Source organism: Pristiophorus japonicus, chromosome 11 (assembly GCF_044704955.1).
Source record: "Pristiophorus japonicus isolate sPriJap1 chromosome 11, sPriJap1.hap1, whole genome shotgun sequence".
In the NCBI taxonomy this organism is placed as follows: Eukaryota; Metazoa; Chordata; class Chondrichthyes; family Pristiophoridae; genus Pristiophorus; species Pristiophorus japonicus.
This window is the reverse complement of record NC_091987.1, coordinates 144,249,404-144,270,120: the sequence shown is the minus strand read 5'-3', so window position 1 is coordinate 144,270,120 and position 20,717 is coordinate 144,249,404. Positions and strand designations below refer to the sequence as shown.

At 50.7% G+C, this 20,717-nt stretch overlaps 1 protein-coding gene across 1 annotated transcript; it reads left to right on the top strand.

Annotated features, from left to right (window-relative positions):
• Positions 1–1,667: 1,667 nt before the first annotated feature.
• Positions 1,668–6,361, top strand: LOC139275604 (maestro heat-like repeat-containing protein family member 1). Its single transcript, XM_070892773.1, has 2 exons — positions 1,668–2,261; positions 6,245–6,361. The coding sequence occupies exons 1-2, from the start codon at positions 1,668–1,670 to the stop codon at positions 6,359–6,361; spliced, it is 711 nt and encodes a 236-aa protein (XP_070748874.1).
• Positions 6,362–20,717: the final 14,356 nt, after the last annotated feature.

Here is a 20,717-nt window from a genome sequence, read left to right as displayed (position 1 = left end):
ATTATCACAAACAGAGAACCACATTCTGCCACTTTTAAATGACCAACTCAGCCAACTTGGACAGAGGTTAAAGGAAGAATCCCAGGACTTGACTCTGACCTTGAGCCTTATAAAGAGCGTGACCCTGATAGCCAGAGCAGTGCAGTCCAGTAGTCGGACATTCCCCTCGAGTTTCAGCAGGAAAAGTGAGCTACTGAAGTACATGCAACAACTTATCGAGGCTGAGCCAACAGAGCTGCTGCAGACTCCTATTCGGCCGTTGGCAATGAATGCCTGCCTGTACCTTGTCCAACTGAACCCACGGCTAAATGAAGCTGATCAATGCCAGTTAATTAAAAGCTGTTTGAGGAGTATTTTCAGTTTAGTTCCTGTGGACCCCAACCAGGACCAGGATGGGACACCTCTTAACCCAGGAGGAAGAGATCTTTACACTGATAGTGTGGCCGCTCTCTACTGTCTCCTGAAACAACTTTTGCTTCAGAACCTGTCCCCTGAGGGTCTCCAGAACATATACAAATATGTGGAAACATGGATAATATCACCGCGGGATTATGAAAGAGAGCGAGCAGTAGACATGACTCTAAGCTGCTGACATTCTACTGGCAGGAGCTTGATGCTGAAAATATAATGGCACCGATTGACTTGGGGGCTGTAGTTGGTCAGCTGCTGCCACGATGTGTTGATCCGTTGCTTACCATACGGCAGAGGGCCATGGACTGTTTGTACATCCTACTAAAGATCCAGGCGTGTTCTGAAGGTGTGAATCCAGTTCAGCAATATGAGCAGGAAGGGATTCTGAGAAGAATTGACCAACAATTGGTGAGCACAGACACCACAGTCCTCTTTAAAGGATGCTCTGAGCTCGCACAACTCATTTCCCAGCACTTGCCCCGGGACCAGCTCGCCAACCTGCTCTTTATGCTCTTCAAAGGGCTGATTGACCGCCAACCCAGCTGTTCCAATGCAGCTGCTGTTACACTGAAAGCTGTGGTAAAGCGACGTGGCCCTGAGCTGGAGGATCAACTCTCAGAGATCCTCGAGGCACTGCACCTTCAAATGGCAGCAATCACACAGCAGGAAGTGACACTGACAGTTCTACAAACCTTCACTCTGCTCACTTCCCAGCACCTGCCAGCCGTTGTGCGTTGTCTCCTCAGGTTCCCTGTGGGCGAGTACACCAGCGCCATCTAGAGGTCAGTAGCAAAGAAGACCCAATTGGCTGCCACTTCATTGAAACAACTGATGGAATACCTGAACAGATCGGTGGCATTTAGTGAAAGGAGCCATTCAGTGACAGAAACCGAGAGCCCTGATCCTCTGGCTGTTATTTGCGCTATGTACGAGATGGTCTCAGAGCCGGAGTCTGCAGAGGCTGTAAACACCTTGTATTCTGACTTATTCACTGCTCTGTTAACACATCTCGGTTCCTCCATCTAAGTGAATGTGCCTTCTGACTTTATTCCTTGCTGCGAATTGGAGCAGTCAGAAAACCGATCAACAACAGCAGAAGCCGAGAGCTTTGCCTGTCCTCAGTAGAGACTCTCAGGGCCGTGCTGAATCGAGTGCACAATGAAGTGGTGGTAGATTTTGTCCAGGAGAAGGGAGGCTGGGATTTAATGTTGGACCCACACACCCACCACAATGGGATTGCTCTGCTCGCTAGAGCGATGAGCTTGTTCAATGAGCACCAGCTGGTTGGGATTGTGGTGGATCTAGCACCTGTCCTGTCAACTACACAGGTGGGCCAGAAAGCCACTGTGGCTGCCTTCTTTGCTGAACTTTTAAAATGTACGTCCATCTCCCATATGCGACTCACGAACACCTTGGTGGATAGCTTGCTCAATGGTCTACTGGATTCGACTCTAGCTGTCAGGTTGCTCTGTATTAGGGGGCTGGGGAATATTCCAATTGGAGTACCTGGACTGATGGAGAGACACGCTTCAGACCTGTTGGCTGCAATGAGTAACATACTGCAGAGCAAGGATTACCATGAAGAGGAATTCATGACTGAAGTGACATCAACTCTCTCAAAGATCTTGGACCAGCTCAGTGTCAATGCTATCGGACCCATTTATATTGAAATAGCAAAAGAAATTCGATCTTTCTTTGAGTTCAAATCCACTCAGGTTCGTGCTACCGCATTTACCGTGTTTGGCACTTTGGCCAAATGTGGACACGGACATTCAAGGGCTTCTTTTATGGAACAGATCCACCTGAACATGGTCAGTTTGTTGCTACACCTGAATGAAGAGAGTGAGGAGGTACAAAGGGCCTGTCTTTTAACATTGTGCTCGATCGCCCCAGATATCGGCTCACAGAGGGTTTGTGCAATAATCCAGGAGCATTCGTGGGAAGGCAGCCTGAAGTATGAGGAATTTTTGAAAGTACTTTCCTTACAACTCATCAAAGATTTCCCCAGCAGGATCAACTCATATATAATGTGCTGCAGTTGCTTCCTACATATGGGGCCTCGTCTCCGAGGGGATGCAGTCTTCTTAAGAGTCGTCCTTTGTCAAATTCCACAGGAGCCGGCCCAGAGGAGGACATGGATTCAGAAACTCTGCTGTTTAAGGATACAGCGTGGACAATCCAACTCAACTCGACAGACTCACCGATCCTTCTCCACCTGTTTCAGATTGTGCTGAGAGTTTCTTGTTGTAAATATGTTTATTCTTCATTTTATCTCATTTATAAGGAAATAAATAGCAATCCTGTTATGACCAATGGAGTTCCCAGCGATGGATTCAATGCTGGACGTGTGACCGGGCAGGACCTCCAGCATCAGCTCCCATTGCATTGCATTCATTCTCATTTGTTTATTGTGGTCGGGCTCCCATTAGGAGGTGTTGAAGGAGGGGAAGCAGGAAATTGTAATCGACTGCTGTATTTACGCATCATATTCCATTCAGAGGTGGATGTGCAGAATTTGAGTTTGCTCCTTGCACAGCCCAGTCCTGGAAGACAACTGAGCCCTGGATACATGAGCCTAAGCTAAAATCCAGCTCTGAGCACCAAACACAGAGAGCCAGCATGGGCTCGACGGGCTGAATGGCTTTCTTCTGTGCTGTAACCATTCTATGATTCTATGAATGTACTGGTCAAATCCTTGACTCTGCTCCTCACCGACAGGTTTTGGCAGATGTATCTGTCTTCTCCCGTAGAAAGTCCATCCTCTCTATCCATAATTGCTTCCCCTTTTGGCTACAAATCCACGCTGCACATTTCACCCATTAATCTTCTATACTCAAGGAAATATAACCCTAGTCCCATAGAATCAGTGACATTTATGGCACAGGAGGAGACTATTCACCCATTCGGCTGAAAAAGAACTATCCAGCATGATCCCACTTTCCAGCTCTTGGTCTGTAGCCCTGTAGGTTACAGCACTTCAAGTGCATATCCAAGATCTTTTTAAATGTGGTGAGGGTTTCTGCCTCTACCATCCCCTCAGGCAGTTAGTTCTCGACCTCCAACCTCTGGGTGAAAACAGTTCTCCTCAAATTCCCTCGAAACCTACTACCACTTACTTTAAATCTAAGCCCCCTGGTTATTGACCTCTTTGCTAAGGGAAATAGATACGAATCCACTCTATCTCGGCCCCTCATAATTTTATAGACCTCGATTAAGTCTCCCCTCTGCATCCTCTGTTCCAAAGAAAACAATCCCAGCCTATCCAATCTTTCTTCATCGCTAAAATTCTCCAGTTCTGGCAACATCCTCGTATATCTCCTGTACCCTCTCTAGTGCAATCACATCTTTCCTGTAGTGTGGTGACCAGAACTGTACACAGCACTATAGCTGTGGCCTAATAGTGTTTTATACAATTCAAGCATCACCACCCTGCTTTTATATTCTATTCCTCGGCTAATAAAGGAAAGTTTTTAAAAATTAATTTCTGGGATGTGGACATCGCTGGCAAGGGCAGCATTTATTGCCCATTCCTAATTGCCCTTGAGAAGGTGCGGTAAGCCACGTTCTTGAACCACTGATGCAGCGGTTTGGTACAACCAGCTTGCTCAGCCATTTGAGAGGGCAGTTAAGAGTCAACCACCTTGTGGGTCTGGAATCATGTGCAGACCAGACCAGGTAAGGATGGCAGATTTCCTTCCCTGAGGTACACTCGTAAACCAGATGGGTTTTTATTACAATCCAATAGTTATGTGGTAACCATTATTGATACTAGCTTTTTATTCCAGAATTATTTACTAAATTCACTGAATTTAAATTCCCCAGCTGCCATAGTGGGATTTGAAGTTGTGACTCCAGACCTCGGGATTACGAGTCCAGTAACATAACTACTATGCCACCATACCCTGTAATCCCATATGCCTTTCTAACCACCTTATCTACCTGCCCTGTTTCCTCTAGGGACCTGTGGACGTGCTCTCCAAGGTCCCTTTGTTTCTCTACACTTCTCAGTGTCCGACTATTTATTGTGTATTCCCTTGCCTTGTTAACCCTCCCCAAATGCATTATCTCACACTTCTCTGGATTCAATTCTATTTGCCACTTTTCTGCCACCTGACCAGTCCATTGATATCTTCCTGCAGTCTGCAGCTTTCTTCCTCACTATCAACCACACGGCCAATTTTTGTATCATCTAGAAACCTCTTAATCATGCCCCCAACATGTTTGTCTAAATCATTGATGTATACCACAACAATCAAAGGACCTAGTACTGAGCCCTGTGGAACCCCACTGGAAACAATTGTCCAGTCACATAACAATCAAAGGACCTAATACTGAACCCTGAGGAACCCCACTGGAAACAGCCTTCCAGTCACAAACACATCCCTTGACCATTACCCTTTGCTTCCTGCCTCGGAGACAATTTTGGATCCAACTTGCCACATTCCCTTGGATCCCATGGGCTTTTAGTCTTCTAACCAGTCTGCTATGTGGGACCTTGTCAAAAGCCTTGCTAAAATCCATGTAGACTTCATGAAATGTGCTACCCTCATCAACATTCCTTGTTACCTCCTCAAAAAATTCTATCAAGTTCCTCGGATATGACCTTCCATTAACAAATCCATGCTGACTGTCCTTGATTAATCCATGCCTTTCTAAATGACCATTAACACTGTCCCTCAGGATTTTTCCAACAATTTGCCCACCACCGAGGTTAGGCTGATTAGCCTGTAATTACTCGGTCTATCCCTTTCTCCCTTTTATAAAAAAACAGTATAACATTAGCAGTACTCCAGCTCCACACCTCTAGCCAGAGAGGATTGAAATATGATGGCAGAGTCTCTACTATTTCCTCCCTTGCTTCTCAGCCTGGACTCCATTTCATCCGGACCTGGTCATTTATCTACTTTCAAAGATGTCAAACCCCTTAATACTATCTCTCTCACTATGTTTATTTCATTTACTATTTCACACGCCTCCTCCTTAACTACAATATCTGCATCGGCCCTCTCTTTTGTGAAGACAGATGCAAAGTATTGATTAAGAACCATACCCAGGTCTTCCGCCTCCACAAACAAGCTTCTTTTTTGGTCACTAATAGGCCCTACTCTTTGTTTAGTTATCCTCTTACTCTTTATGTATTTATAAAACATCTTTGGGATTTCCTTGATTTTACTTGCCAATATTTTTTCATGCCCCCCCCCCACCCCTTTGCTTTCCTAATTTCCTTTTTAATTTCTCTCCTGCACTTTCTATACTCCTGCAGGCTTCCTGCAGTATTTAGCTCTCGGTATCCAACATAAGCTTCCCTTTTTTGCATTATCCTACCCTGTATGCCTCTTGACATCCAGGGGGCTCTAGATTTGGGAGTCCCACCCTTTTTCTTTGTGGGAATATATTTGCTCTGAACCCTCACTAAATCCTCCTTGAATGCCTCCCACTGCTCTGACACTGATTTACCTTCATGTAGCTGTTTCCAGTGATTTGCTAAATCACATCTCAGCTCAGTAAAATTGACCTTTCCCCTATTGAGAACTTTTACTCTTGGTCTATCTTCATCCTTTCCGTAACTATGTTAAATATAACTGAATTATGATCACTACTACCAGAAATCTCTCACACTTGCCCTTCCACTTGCCCAGCTTCATTCCCTAAAACTAAGTCCAGAACTGCCCCCCTCCCTTGTTGGGCTTGCTGTGCATTGGCTAAAAAAGTTCTCCTGAATGCATGTTAAGAATTCTGTACCCTCGATATGTTTTACACTGATTCTTACCCATTTAATATTGGTGTAGTTGAAATCCGCTACTATTATTGCTCTGGTTTTTGCACTTCTCAGAAGCTTGCCTACATATTTGCTCTTCTATCTCCCTCTGATTATTTGCGATCAATAGTACACTTCCAGCAGAGACCTGGTAAGTCGTTACTGTGGTTTCATTCATCCCACAGTTCATAGGCTTACTGTCCCCAATATATACAGTCCCCGTGGTGACAGCTGTGTGTTGGCTCCTCTCCATTGACCATGATGCTGCATGCTTGAGTCGTTGGCAGTGGGCCCGCCCCCAGGTCGGATATCAGTCCGAGCGCTCGATACCGTCCAATCTCCATTTCCAGTTTTAGTTCTGTAAACCAAGCATATTATGTGTTAATTATCAGTTTCACTTCTGACTGACTTAAGCTGGTTAATCTGGTACCATTTATTTACCTTTACCTATACACCGGATTAGGTAAAGGGCTGGACTGGCTTTGTCCACAGTAGGAAAACATCCTTTCAGCTTTGGTTCAAATAGGTGATCTTTCACTAGTCCCATCATGACAATCACAGATAAGGCCAGCTTGAGTACGTATCACTCTCCATCCACATACCCCTTCACCCGCTCCACCTCCAACTCCCCTCCTGGAAACAACTCACTTACATCTGCACTTACAAATCCCAACTGTCCAGCCTGTGGCCCTCCATTTACCACGACATTTCTGCAGCTGCCGATGTGTTCAACCCCACCCTCATCACCACTTTGCTGCTCTATTCACGACTAAAACAATTACTCTCTCTCACCTTGGCCGTTCCCACTGGGCTCTCATCTTCACTCCTTTAAGTCCCAGAGATGAAGACTTGAACGGATATGGTGGACAACTGGTTTAGCCATTCACCGCCAAATCTGGCTGGACCACAATAAGCATTATTCGGTCCCGCTCTTGTCTGCCAAAACTGCTCACTATTCCAGAATCATTCTGGAATGCAAAGATAAACCCCAGCTTCTATTCTCTACTGCTAACTGTCTTCTTAAACTGCTCTCCCCTGTCTCCTTCACCCTCACCACTGACAACAAGTATAAGGATCTCATGGCCTTCTTGGTCTCTAAGATTGAGACCATCCAATCAGCTGCCTCTGCCACTTCCCTTCCTTCCACAGCCCACTGGTCCAAACTTCCTCCAAATTTCCCGCTGCCATAGCCATGAACTTGCATCTTTCTATAGACTTCTATTCTGACATCCAGTACTGGATGACAAGAAATTTTCTCGTACTAAATATTGGGAAAACCGAACCGATTGTCTTCGGTCCCTGCCACAAACTCCATTTCCTAGCCACCGAATCCATGTCTCTCCCTAATAACTGTCTGAGATTGAACCAGACTGTTCACAACCTTCGTGTCCTGTTTGACCCCGAATTGAGCTTCCGACCACATATCCATACCATAACTAAGACTGCCTATTACCACCTCTGTAACATCGCCTGTCTCCGCACCTGCTCCTGCTCATCTGCTCATGAAACCTTCATCTATGCCTTTGTTATCTCTAGACTTGACTATTCCAACGCACTCTTGGCTGGTCTCCCACATTTTACCCGAGGTAAACTTGAGGTCATCCAAAACTCAGATGCCCATGTCTTAACTCACACCAAGTCCCATTCACACATCACCCCTGTGCTCACTGACCTACATTGGTTCCCGGTTAAGCAACACCTCAATTTAAAAATTCTCATCCTTGTTTTCAAAGCTCTCCATGGACTCGCCGCTCCCTATCTCGGTAAGGTCCTCCAACCCTATAACCTCCCCGCCCACCCTGAGATATCTGCGCTCCTCTAATTCTGGCCTCCTGAGCATCCCCGATTTTAATCACTCCATCATTGATGGCCGTGCCTTCAGCTCCCGAGGCCGTAAGCTCTGTAATTCCCTCCCTAATCCTTACCGTCTCTCTACCTCTTGTATGTTGCTCGGTGTCAAATGTTGTTTTATAACACTGCTGTGAAGCACCTTGGGATGTTTTACTACATTAAAAGTGCTATAAAAATGCAAGTTGTTGTGAACTACAAATGGAATTTTGCCAATCGGTGCTGCTGAATGTTGCCTAAAATGGTCCCGAAATTCCTCAGGCTGGAATCCCGGTGCTGATGCCGGGACTGTGCCCGACGGTGCCCACCAGCACTGCTTAGTCTGCTGTTTAAATTTTCCAATGTTTTTAGTCATAAATTGTTGGTCTCATTCACATACTCTATCATCTGATTTCCCCATTTAATTCCTACTGCCCCCAACAGGGGCATCAGAGGGAAATCGCCCCAGGAACCACCTACGTGTGCAGGCTCTTTGGCTGCTTTGTCAGCTTGGGAGATTCCGATTGTGTGTGAGTCTATTGCCTTGGTTTGGGCTTTTACTTTACCAACAAAGCATGGTTCCTGTCTCTCAATGCTTCCCACAATGATCTGAACAAATTGCCATGCACCAACAATTTGACATCAGAAGTTATACAATCATTTTTACAATACAAAGGAGGTGAGACATAGGGCAGTGAAACGTTTGTCCGAGGCGGGCCATCATGCACCAGGCACGGGGCCCCGCTCTCTGGGGCGGTAGTGGGGCAGACGCTCCGGGAGCGGGGCGCAGTGTTACGCACTGGGCCATGTAGCGCTGCCACGTGGGAGGGGCCCTTCCCTAAATTAAAGGGAAGGGCTCAAGCTGCAAACTCTGCAGTAAAGAAACGGTCCTCCCTGGCCCACCGGGGAAAGGGGTGCTGCCCAACAGATCGGCCCTCAGAGTGTCTGGCTGACCGATCACGGCATGGACCCCGCCTCCAAAGCAGCAACTGAATGGAAGAATATTTCACTGTGCCGCCCGCCACCTCCCCTTTAACTTGTGCCCCGCTAGCGGTACACGGACCCGGAAGCTATCGCTGTCTTCGCCCAGCGCAGCTGCAGGGGGCAATACCCAATTTAGGGATTATCAAAAGTGTCCAGTGGCTCAGCCCAACCGAGGAGACAAGGGTGTCTCCGGGTTTCATGAGCAAATTCAGCGGGGTGTGTGGAGAGTGGAATATCAACACTAACAGCCCAGTAATGTGTAAAATGTTTGCCTGCCCAGAATGTGGGGACAGGTGTCGCTCGCATGGTCCATCACCAATGTTCCCTGGAGTTTTATTTTGGGTCGTGTGGCCCCTTTAAGCACGCGCGATTTTTTGTTTAAAAGCCAGCAACCCAGAGGTAGGAGGCTGGACTGCTCTTTCACCTCTCTGTAAAATCATGCCAACAGATTGATCCCCCCCATCATTTCCCTTCCTTTTAGCTTCTCCTCATCGTTCCCTGCCTCTCGATACTTGGCAAAGATTGCTAATGGATTAAGACTGGTGTGGCCGAATGTTTGTTCCTCTTTTGTGACATTCTCTTTGACTTGTCACCATCCCTTTAAATGTCACTGCCACTCCGTGCCCGCTCCCTTCACCTGTCCGGATCTGCACCTGAAGCTCTGCCAGTATGTTCACCTCACCTGGAGTGTGTAAAACCCACCAATAGTGATTCTAGCCTCAGCTTCACTAATGGTGCAATATCCAGAGTCCCTATTTTAATTCTGGGCAGGCGGGCGGGAGCTGAGGCTGGTGGTGAAACTGTCTGACCTTAGCAGTGTGTCCCGGGTGATGTTAACTCCCAGGCTTCACCTGAACACCCTGGGTCAGTTGCCTGCCCGAAGGTGGTGGGGAGCGATAACTGGCTGGCGGCTGGGGGCAGAATGTCAGCTGGTGGGAGGTTGCTGCTGGGGACCGAATGAATAATCCCAGATTCTCAGCTAGGTTGTGGGGAAGAGGATCGGAGGGGCTAGGGGCTCACCTTGTCATTGAACTGTGAACTTTTCAGTAGAATTTATTTGTGAACTTTTCAATGCTGGTTAGTGGCAATTCATTTTGTGAATCCGCTGGTAAAATGAGATTGTGGGGGATGGAGGGAAGGCTTAAACTTTCCTTGTGGCCCAAGGAGCACTCCTACTCTTCCTAACCCCTCAAGGAAAGTAAAACATAAGTTACAGAAACCTTTGTCTTCTTGTGGCCCTGAGTCCTCTCCCCGCGAGGTTGATGTGCTGGGAAAGCTACAACCTCTTCCCCCCTCAGGCTACTGGTTAAAATAACAGTCGTGCCCCAGGGACATCATTGGAGCCCGATTTGCACATTTACCATTTCCAGCGGATGTCCTTACCCTCGGCTCGGATCAACAGGTTCAAATGGAAGACTGCGGGAAACATAGAAACATAGGGGCCAAGTTTCGGCCTGAGTTGCTCCTGTTTTTTTGGAGCAACTGGTTTAGAATGGAGTATCTTAGAAATTGCAATTCTCGGCATTTAGTTTGCTCCAGTTCTAGTCAGTTAGAACAGTTTCAGTTTGGAACAGATTTTTTTTTTTCCAAAAGGGGGCATGTCCGACCACTTACGCCCATTTTGAAAGTTTAGGCAGTGAAAACTTACTCCAAACTAACTTAGAATGGGGTAAGTGTAGATTTTTGTACGCTCAGAAAAACCTTGTCTACACTTAGAAAATCAGGCGTAGGTTACAAATCAGGCATAGGGAATGGGGGGGGGGGGGGTTTAAAGGGAAGTTTACAAACATTAAACACTTCAGTTTTACAAAAAGAGTCATCATCAATAATAAATGATAAATACATCAATAAATCAACCAATAAATCAATCAAAAAAAATTAATAAAAAATAAATTAAATTAATAAATCAATAAATAAAACATTTTCTACTTACTGACTGCAGCACCGGGAGTCCTCCAACAGCGTGCTAGGACGGGCCCCCACCCTGTCTCTGTCAGTGTCTCTATCTCTCTGTCTGTCTGTGTGTGTCTCTCTCACTCTCTGTCTGTCAGTGTCTGTGTTTCTGACAGTGAGGGGTGGAGGGGAGGGGGAGGATGGGGAGGGGGAGGAGGGGTGGTGGAGTGGGGGAGAGGGGGTGTCGTGGGTGAGAGGGGGTGGAGGGATGAGAAGGGAGGGAGAGGAGGGGGGGTGAGAAGGGAGGGAGGGGAGGGGGGTGAGAAGAGGGGAGTGAGAAGGGAGGTGGGGAGGAGAGGAGGAGGGGCATTGGAGGGAGGGGAGCCGGGAAGAGAAGGGAGGGAGGTGAAGGGAGGGGGGAGGGGAGGGGGTGAGAAGGGAGAGAGGAGGAGGGGGAGAGAAGGGAGGGAGGAGGGGAAGGGGAGGGGGGGGAGAGAAGGGAGGGAGGGGAGGGGAGAAAAGGGAGGGAGGGGAGGGGAGAGAGGGGGGAGAGAGGGGAGGGGGGAAGAGAGAGAGAGAGAGAGAGAGAAGGGACAGAGAGGGAGAGAGAAAGAAAGGAGAGGGAGGCTGAATGGGCCGGGCCCAGCCGGGCCCAAGACTTCGAGCTTAGACTTAGCGGATTGAAAGGTAGGTGGCGTCGGGTCCGGGGTCCGGGGGTGGGGGGGGGGGGTTGCGGAGATCGGTCGGGGGGGGGAGCGGAGATCGGTCGGGAGCAGAGGTCGATTGGGGGGGAGGGAGGTTGGGAGCGGAGGTCGGTCGGGGAGTGGGGGGGAGAGGTCGGGAGCGGAGGGGAGAGGTCGGGAGCGGAGGGGTGGGGGAAGGTCGGGAGCGGGGAAAGCAGAGGTCGGGTCGGGGGTGGGGGGGGGGGGGCGGTCCCGTGGTGGAGGGGGCGGTGGGAGCAGGAGTCAAGTCGGGCCCGGTCAGGTCCGGAGGAACTGGGTGTGGGAGGTAACCTTATCGACGCAGCCCCAGTGAGGCCATTCGGCCAGGGCTAGGGGCTGCGTGCTTCGGGCCCCTCCCACACAGTTTTGGGCGCCTGGAGCTACTGCACATGTGCGCCCACTGTAGCACGCCTGTGCAGAGGTCCCGGCACTGTTTTCAGCGCAAGGACCTGGCTCCGCCCCCAACAGCTTGTGCTGTGCCGCGCCCAGCTCCAGAGGACCTACAGGGAGCCGGAGAATCTGTAAGTTTTTTTTATGCGCACTTTGTGGCGCGAATAACGGGCGTCCAGGTCGGGGCTGCGCCGTTCTAGGCGCGGCCCGAAACTTGGGCCCATAGAAACATAGAAAATAGATGCAGGAGTTGGCCATTCGGCCCTTTGAGCCTGCACCAACATTCAACATGATCATGGCTGATCATTCCCTCAGTACCCCTTTCCTGCTTTCTCTCCATACCCCTTGATCCCCTTAGCCGTAAGGGCCATAATCTAACTCCCTCTTGAATATATCCAATGAATTGGCATCAACAACTCTTTGCGGCAGGGACTTCCATAGGTTAACAACTCTCTGAGTGAAGAATGGCCTACCACTTATCCTAAGACTATGCCCCCTGGTTCTGGACTTCCCCAACATCGGGAACATTCTTCCCGCATCTAACATGTCCAGTCCCGTCAGAATCTTATACGTTTCTATGAGATCCCCTCCCATCTTCTAAACTCCAGTGAATAAAGGCCCAGTTGATCCAGTCTCTCCTCATATGACAGCCCAGCCATCCCTGGAATCAGTCTGGTGAACCTTCGCTGCACTCCCTCAATAGCAAGAACGTCCTTCCTCAGATTAGGAGACAAAACTGAACGCAATACTCCAGGTGAGGCCTCACTAAGGCCCTGTACAACTGCAGTAAGACCTCCCTGCTCCTATACTCAAATCCCCTAGCTATGAAGGCCAACATACCATTTGCCTTCTTCACCGCTTGCTGCACCTGCATGCCCACTTTCAGTGACTGATGAACCATGACACGCAGGTCTCGTTGCACCTCCCCTTTTCCTAATCTGCCGCCATCCAGATAATATTCTGCCCTCGTATTTTGGCCCCCAAAATGGATAACTCACATTTATCCACATTATACTGTATCTGCCATGCATTTTCCCACTCACCTGATCTGTTACAGTCACCCTGCAGCCTCTTAGCATCCTCCTCACAGCTCACACCGCTACCTAGTTTAGTGTCATCTGCAAACTTGGAGATATTACACTCAATTCCTTCATCTAAATCGTTAATGTATATTGTAAAGCGCTGAGGTCCCAGTACTAAGCCCTGCGGCACTCCACTAGTCACTGCCTGCCATTCTGAAAAGGACCCATTTATCCCGAAGGGAGCGGGACGTGGGTGGGTAAGTCTCCTGGGTGATTTTAACTGACAAGTCACCCAGTGTGCACCGTGCAGCAGTGCTAGAATGGCTCCTTCACTCTCTGTGTCTTAAAGCGAGAACAGAAAGAGACAAATGTGAATGGCCTTATTCGGAAGGACTATTTTGATGTGGAGTGCAGATCAGGTGGGCAAGACACGCTGACGGAGGTGGGAGGCTCAATCCAATTTCATGTTTGGGCCTCAGTTAAATGTAATGGCTGCCTGCCATTGCTCCTCATATTCCCCATAGGCTGCTCTCAGGCTGGGAGGCTGGGAAAACTGGCGGGGCCGCCATTATTTAAAGTGCCTGCACATTTTAAATGATCGGTGCACTTTTCAATAGAATTTATTTGTGAACTTTTCAGTGCTGGTTAGTGGCAATTCATTTTGTGATTGCGCTCAATCCCTGCACCATCCTGCAACGTGCCGCTGTGTGCCGGCCACAGCACTCCATGCCTTCAGTGGCAGTGGGTGCCAGGAGCCACTTAAATTGCGCCTATTCAGCACTTGAGTGCGAAACCTGTTAGTCCATCCTGCCAAGTTCAGATTATGGTAATCGGCAATGGTGTGCAAAATCCGGATTTTGAAACAGGCAAATAAAACCTGCAGGATGTTCAGGAAACCCTGCTCTCCCCTCGCTTCCCCTCCCCCGCACCGAACGCCCCTCCAAGGTAACATCAGCTCCACTGAGGTGGAAAGCCCTCCGGAATATTACCATCCCTTGCTCTTGGCCTTCCGAGTGCCAGCACAGTAACTGGAGTCCCGCCTGCTTTAGATAGTGGCTTAGAGCAGACTTCAGGGCCCAGCCTATAACAGAAGGCAACTCTCTGTGCCCCAAGGGTTGCAGAAAGCATTGGACTGCTTGCCAGAAAGCTTCTGCAGCATGTCGGAGTGTGTGGGGGAGTCCACTGCCAATTTATTTAGGATCCTGGCACATGGCATTGACACTCTTCACTCATCCATGGAGTGTGTGGTCATCTGAGTAGACACTGAAACTGGACCTTCCCTGAAGGACTCTCAGGCACCACTTATACCGTCTCCTGGATGCTCCCACTGAGGTCATGCCAGCTCTGGTCTCCATCACTTCCCCTGATTTGGGCAGGCTGGGAGACTGAATGAATCAGGGCACCAGTTGGATCCCCGATCTCCTACAGCCACAGCCCAGTAGCAGGGGCAGTCCAGCAATGGGAAGGGAACATGTTGCCATCTCTGATAATGAGAGCATGTGTGGAGTCTTGTGTGCCCCTCCCCCAGTGCCCACACTGTGGCTGGAAGGCTGGCTAGGCCCAAAGCAAACTCTTGCAATCTGCAGCTGGGCCTATTCAGGCCCCGAGTTCCTGGAATCACCGACCATCAGCATCTCAGGAGCCCTTGACTCAGCCGCAGTGTCCCTTCACCTCCCGTACTGCAACCATTGGAGGAGCACCTTGTGGGAGCACTGAAGGTCATCACTAGGCTCTCTTACCAGGGCCATACTTAGTGTGAGCAAGTATTATAGCCAGGACAATTATCATCCTTTTTAAATCTGTGTGTGCAGACAGAGCTGCTGTAGTAGCTGGAGATCCTGCAATATTAGTGAACATGAATAACAATGTTGGTCTTTGAGTGGATGAAGTTGATTTGAGGATAAAGGACTGGCAGAGATGTTGGATATGACTGTTACTGCAGGGGAGCAGGGATTGTTCAGCAGAAGCTCTCTTCAGTGAGCTGCCGCGAAAGACCACAGACTGCTCACAATTCTTGGGGCTCTCCTACTTCCTCACCATCCTCTATATCATCAGTGTCATCTCCCTCATCAGGCTAAAGATTATCCAGTGTTGGCTCCCTGTCTTCTTCTCCTTTCCAAAGCAACGCTATGCAGCTCACAGCAATCTGCTGTCATATGGGAAATGCTTAACGGTGTGTGTTGTAGGAAGCACCAGACTGTCCAGACAGTGGGATCATTGCTTAAGGACTCCAATGGTCTGTAGTTAAGCTCTAGATCTGATTGTGGCACTGCTCAGTCACTAAGTGTGGGTTCTTGAGAGGAGCCATGAGCCAAGTGTGCAATGGGGAACTCTTGTCCTCAACATAAGAACATTATAGTATTATAGGAGATGGACGGGATTCAGAGCTAGTTGTGTGTTTCTGTGACTGAGCATGAATGTTCTCATTCTAATAACCAGCACTCGGCCAGTACTTGCTAGTCACCCACACACTGATACACATTGCACACTCCTACACACTAATACTTTATCTAGTATTATATCCATATACAATATTAGTATTTTAAATACACAAAAGCTAACTTTTAATGTTAACTGAATTTGTTGTCCCAGTAAGCTGCGCCATGAGGGAATTGTTATGTTGAGTGCTGCTCTGTGAAATCAGACAGGCAACACGTGTTACATTGTATGACAATATGTCTGGAGATAAGTGAGTAAGGAATTGTATTTATTAATAATACTTGTATGTGTTTAATCATTGGCACAATGTTTAGCTTGTTACATTTCAGAAAATGTTTAACAGCACAAAAACACAAAAGTAATTGCCTGATTCATCTACCCCATAAAACAACGTACAGAATTCATTCCATGCCTAATGCTTGCCACTGAGCCTGACCCAGATATAATGTATATCTGGTTATTGAACTGTCGAGTTAGTCTCTCTGACTATCAGCAGGTCACAGCTGGTCAGCGACAGACATCTGACCATCCCCTCAAGCCTCACACTTTCTGTGGTCTCTTCCAGCCTCCGCAAGTGTAAAGTCATTGACAGATCAGAGAAAAATGTGTCCCAATTGTTGTGAGTTGGCTGATCGATCATTGTTATCTTTCTGCCACAAAGACAAATGATTTGATAGAACTGAAAGCAATGGGATGATGTCACTGTACAGATTCAAACAACTCGGGGTTTGCACCTGACCGACTGAAACAAATATTTATCCAATCAATCTGGCCAAATATAATTCTTCCAACACTCAGTAAATGTGGGACAATAAAAAAAGATAACTAAAGAAATGGATGTGCTGTAAAGCGGACTTTGAGTCTGACTCTAAAGTCAGTGCAGCGCGGGCACTTTCAGACCGGGAACCGCAGGGCGTATGGACATCAATCAGTGGCTCAGTCATTTTGTACTTTTAGCATTTTGCTTCTGTTGTTTAATTCAAATGAAAATCTTGGGCTTAAAAATCTGTGGCTGTCATGGCTGAAATTTGCAGTGGATATTGAGCCCAGAGCTGGAATCTGCAGCGGACATTGGGCCCAGAGCCATAATCTGCAGGGGATATTGGGACCCAGGGCAAGAACCTGCAGTGGACATTGGGCCCCAGGGCCAGAATCTGCAGTGGACATTGGGCCTAGGGCCAGAATCTGCAGTGGACATTGGGCCTGGGGCCAGAATCTGCAGTGGACATTGGGCCTGGGGCCAGAATCTGCAGTGGACATTGGGTCCGGTGCCAGAAATTGCAGTGGACATTGGGCCCGTGGCCAGAACCTGCAGTGGACATTGGGCCTAGGGCCAGAATCTGCAGTGGCCATTGGGCCTGGGGCCAGAATCTGCAGCGGACATTGGGCCCGGGGCCAGAATCTGCAGTGGACATTGGGCCCAGGGCCAGAACCTGCAGTGGACATTGGGCCCGGGTCCAGAATCTGCAGTGGACATTGGGCCCAGGGCCAGAACCTGCAGTGGACATTGGGCCCAGGGCCAGAATCTGCAGTGGACATTAGGCCTGGGGCCAGAATCTGCAGTGGACATTGGGCCCGGGGCCAGAATCTGCAGTGGACATTGGGCCGGGGCCAGAATCTGCAGTGGACAGTGGGCCTGGGCCAGAATCTGCAGTGGACATTGAGCCCGGGGCCAGAATCTGCAGTGGACATTGGGTCCCGTGCCAGAATCTACAGTGGAAATTGGGCCCAGGCCAGAATCTGCAATGGACATTGGTCCCGGGGCCAGAATCTGCAGTGGACATTGGGCCTGGGGCCAGAATCTGCAGTGGACATTGGGCCGAGGGCCAGAATCTGCAGATGACATTGGGCCTGGGGCCAGAATCTGCAGTGGACATTGGGCCCGGGGCCAGAATCTGCAGTGGACATTGGGCCCGGGGCCAGAATCTGCAGTGGACATTGGGCTCAGGGCCATAATCTGCAGTGGACATTGGGCCTGGGGCAAGAATCTGCAGTGGGCATTGGGCCCAGTGCCTGAACCTGCAGTGGACATTGGGCCTGGGGCCAGAATCTACAGTTGACATTGGACCCAGACCCAGAATCTGTAGTGGACATTGGGCCCAGGGCCAGAACCTGCAGTGGACATTGGGCCCAGGGCCAGAATCTAAAGTGGACATTGGGCCCTGGGCCAGAATTTGCAGTGGAGATTGGGCCTAGGGCCAGAATCTGCAGTGGACATTGGGCCCCTTGGCCAGAATCTACAGTGGACATTGGGCCCAGGGCCAGAATCTGCAGTGGACATTGGGCCTGGGGCCAGAATCTGCAGTGGACATTGGGCCCGGTGCCAGAAACTGCAGTGGACATTGGGCCTAGGGCCAGAATCTGCAGTGGACATTGGGCCTGGGGCCAGAATCTGCAGTGGACATTGGGCCTAGGGCCAGAATATGCAGTGGACATTGGGCCTGGGGCCAGAATCTGCAGTGGACATTGGGCCTGGGGCCAGAATCTGCAGTGGACATTGGGTCCGGTGCCAGAAATTGCAGTGGACATTGGGCCCGTGGCCAGAACCTGCAGTGGACATTGGGCCTAGGGCCAGAATCTGCAGTGTCCATTGGGCCTGGGGCCAGAATCTGCAGCGGACATTGGGCCCGGGGCCAGAATCTGCAGTGGACATTGGGCCCAGGGCCAGAACCTGCAGTGGACATTGGGCCCGGGGCCAGAATCTGCAGTGGACATTGGGCCCAGGGCCAGAACCTGCAGTGGACATTGGCCCCAGGGCCAGAATCTGCAGTAGACTTTGGGCCTGGGGCCAGAATCTGCAGTGGACATTGGGCCCGGGGCCAGAATCTGCAGTGGACATTGGGCCTGGGCCAGAATCTGTCGCGGACATTGAGCCCGGGGCCAGAATCTGCAGTGGACATTGGGTCCCGTGCCAGAATCTACAGTGGAAATTGGGCCCAGGCCAGAATCTGCAATGGACATTGGACCCAGGGCCAGAATCTGCAGTGGACATTGGGCCTGGGGCCAGAATCTGCAGTGGACATTGGGCCTAGGGCCAGAATCTGCAGATGACATTGGGCCTGGGGCCATAATCTGCAGTGGACATTGGGCCCGGGGCCAGAATCTGCAGTGGACATTGGGTCCGGGGCCAGAATCTGCAGTGGACATTGGGCTCAGGGCCATAATCTGCAGTGGACATTGGGCCTGGGGCCAGAATCTGCAGTGGGCATTGGGCCTAGTGCCTGAACCTGCAGTGGACATTGGGCCTGGGGCCAGAATCTACAGTGGACATTGGACCCAGACCCAGAATCTGTAGTGGACATTGGGCTCAGGGCCAGAACCTGCAGTGGACATTGGGCCCAGGGCCAGAATCTAAAGTGGACATTGGGCCCAGGGCCAGAATCTGCAGTGGACATTGGGCCCAGGGCCAGAATCTGCAGTGGACATTGGGCCCCTTTGCAAGAATCCACAGTGGACATTGGGCCCAGGGCCAAAATCTGCAGTGGACATTGGGCCTGGGGCCAGAATCTGCAGTGGACATTGGGCCCGGTGCCGGAAACTGCAGAGGACATTGGGCCCGGGGCCAGAACCTGCAGTGGACCTTGGGCCTAGGGCCCGAATCTGCAGTGGACTTTGGGCCCGGGGCCAGAATCTGCAGTGGACATTGGGCCTAGGGCCAGAATCTGCAGTGGACATTGGGCCTGGGGCCAGAATCTGCAGTGGACATTGGGCCTAGGGCCAGAATCTGCAGTGGACATTGGGTCCGGTGCCAGAAATTGCAGTGGACATTGGGCCCGGGGTCAGAACCTGCAGTGGACATTGGGCCTAGGGCCAGAATCTGCAGTGGACATTGGGCCTGGGGCCAGAATCTGCAGCGGACATTGCGCCCGGGGCCAGAATCTGCAGTGGACATTGGGCCCGGGGCCAGAATCTTCAGTGGACATTGGGCCCAGGGCCAGAACCTGCAGTGGACATTGGGCCCAGGGCCAGAATCTGCAGTGGACATTGGGCCTGGGGCCAGAATCTGCAGTGGACATTGGGCCTGGGGCCAGAATCTGCAGTGGACGTTGGGCCGGGGCCAGAATCTGCAGTGGACATTGGGCCTGGTGCCAGAAACTGCAATGGACATTGGGCCCGGGGCCAGAATCTGCAGTGGACATTGGGCCCAGGGCCAGAACCTGCAGCGGACATTGGTCCCGGGCCAGAATCTGCAGTGGACATTGGGCCCAGGGCCAGAACCTGCAGTGGACATTGGGCCCAGGGCCAGAATCTGTAGTGGACATTGGGCCTGGGGCCAGAATCTGCAGTGGACATTGGGCCCGGGGCCAGATTCTGCAGTGGATATTGGGCCTGGGGCCAGAATCTGTAGTGGACATTGAGCCCGGGGCCAGAATCTGCAGTGGACATTGGGTCCGGGGCCAGAATCTACAGTGGATATTGGGCCCGGGGCCAGAATCTACAGTGGACATTGGGTCCAGGGCCAGAATCTGCAGTGGACATTGGGCTCGGGGCCGGAATCTGCAGTGGACTTTGGGCCTGGGTCCAGAATCTGCAGTGGACATTGGGCCTAGGGCCAGAATCTGCAGTGGACATTGGGCCTGGGGCCAGAATCTGCAGTGGACATTGGGCCTAGGGCCAGAATCTGCAGTGGACATTGTGCCTGGGGCCAGAATCTGCAGTGGACATTGGGCCTGGGGCCAGAATCTGCAGTGGACATTGGGTCCGGTGCCAGAAGTTGCAGTGGACATTGGGCCCGTGGCCAGAACCTGCAGTGGACATTGGCCCTAGGGCCAGAATCTGCAGTGGACATTGGGCCTGGGGCCAGAATCTGCAGCGGACATTGGGCCTGGGGCCAGAATCTGCAGTGGACATTGGGCCCAGGGCCAGAACCTGCAGTGGACATTGGGCCCGGGGCCAGAATCTGCAGTGGACATTGGGCCCAGGGCCAGAACCTGCAGTGGACATTGGGCCCAGGGCCAGAATCTGCAGTGGACATTGGGCCTGGGGCCAGAATCTGCAGTGGACATTGGGCCTGGGGCCAGAATCTGCAGTGGACATTGGGCCTGGGGCCAGAATCTGCAGTGGACATTGGGTCCGGTGCCAGAAATTGCAGTGGACATTGGGCCCGTGGCCAGAACCTGCAGTGGACATTGGGCCTAGGGCCAGAATCTGCAGTGGCCATTGGGCCTGGGGCCAGAATCTGCAGCGGACATTGGGCCCGGGGCCAGAATCTGCAGTGGACATTGGGCCCAGGGCCAGAACCTGCAGTGGACATTGGGCCCGGGTCCAGAA

Bases quoted from the DNA above. Each gene is read 5' to 3' on its own strand.
- LOC139275604 (XM_070892773.1), top strand. From the start codon at position 1,668: ATGAGCTTGTTCAATGAGCACCAGCTGGTTGGGATTGTGGTGGATCTA. The intron at 2,262-6,244 runs GTACAAAGGGCC...TGCACTTCTCAG, and splicing joins TGAATGAAGAGAGTGAGGAG to AAGCTTGCCTACATATTTGC.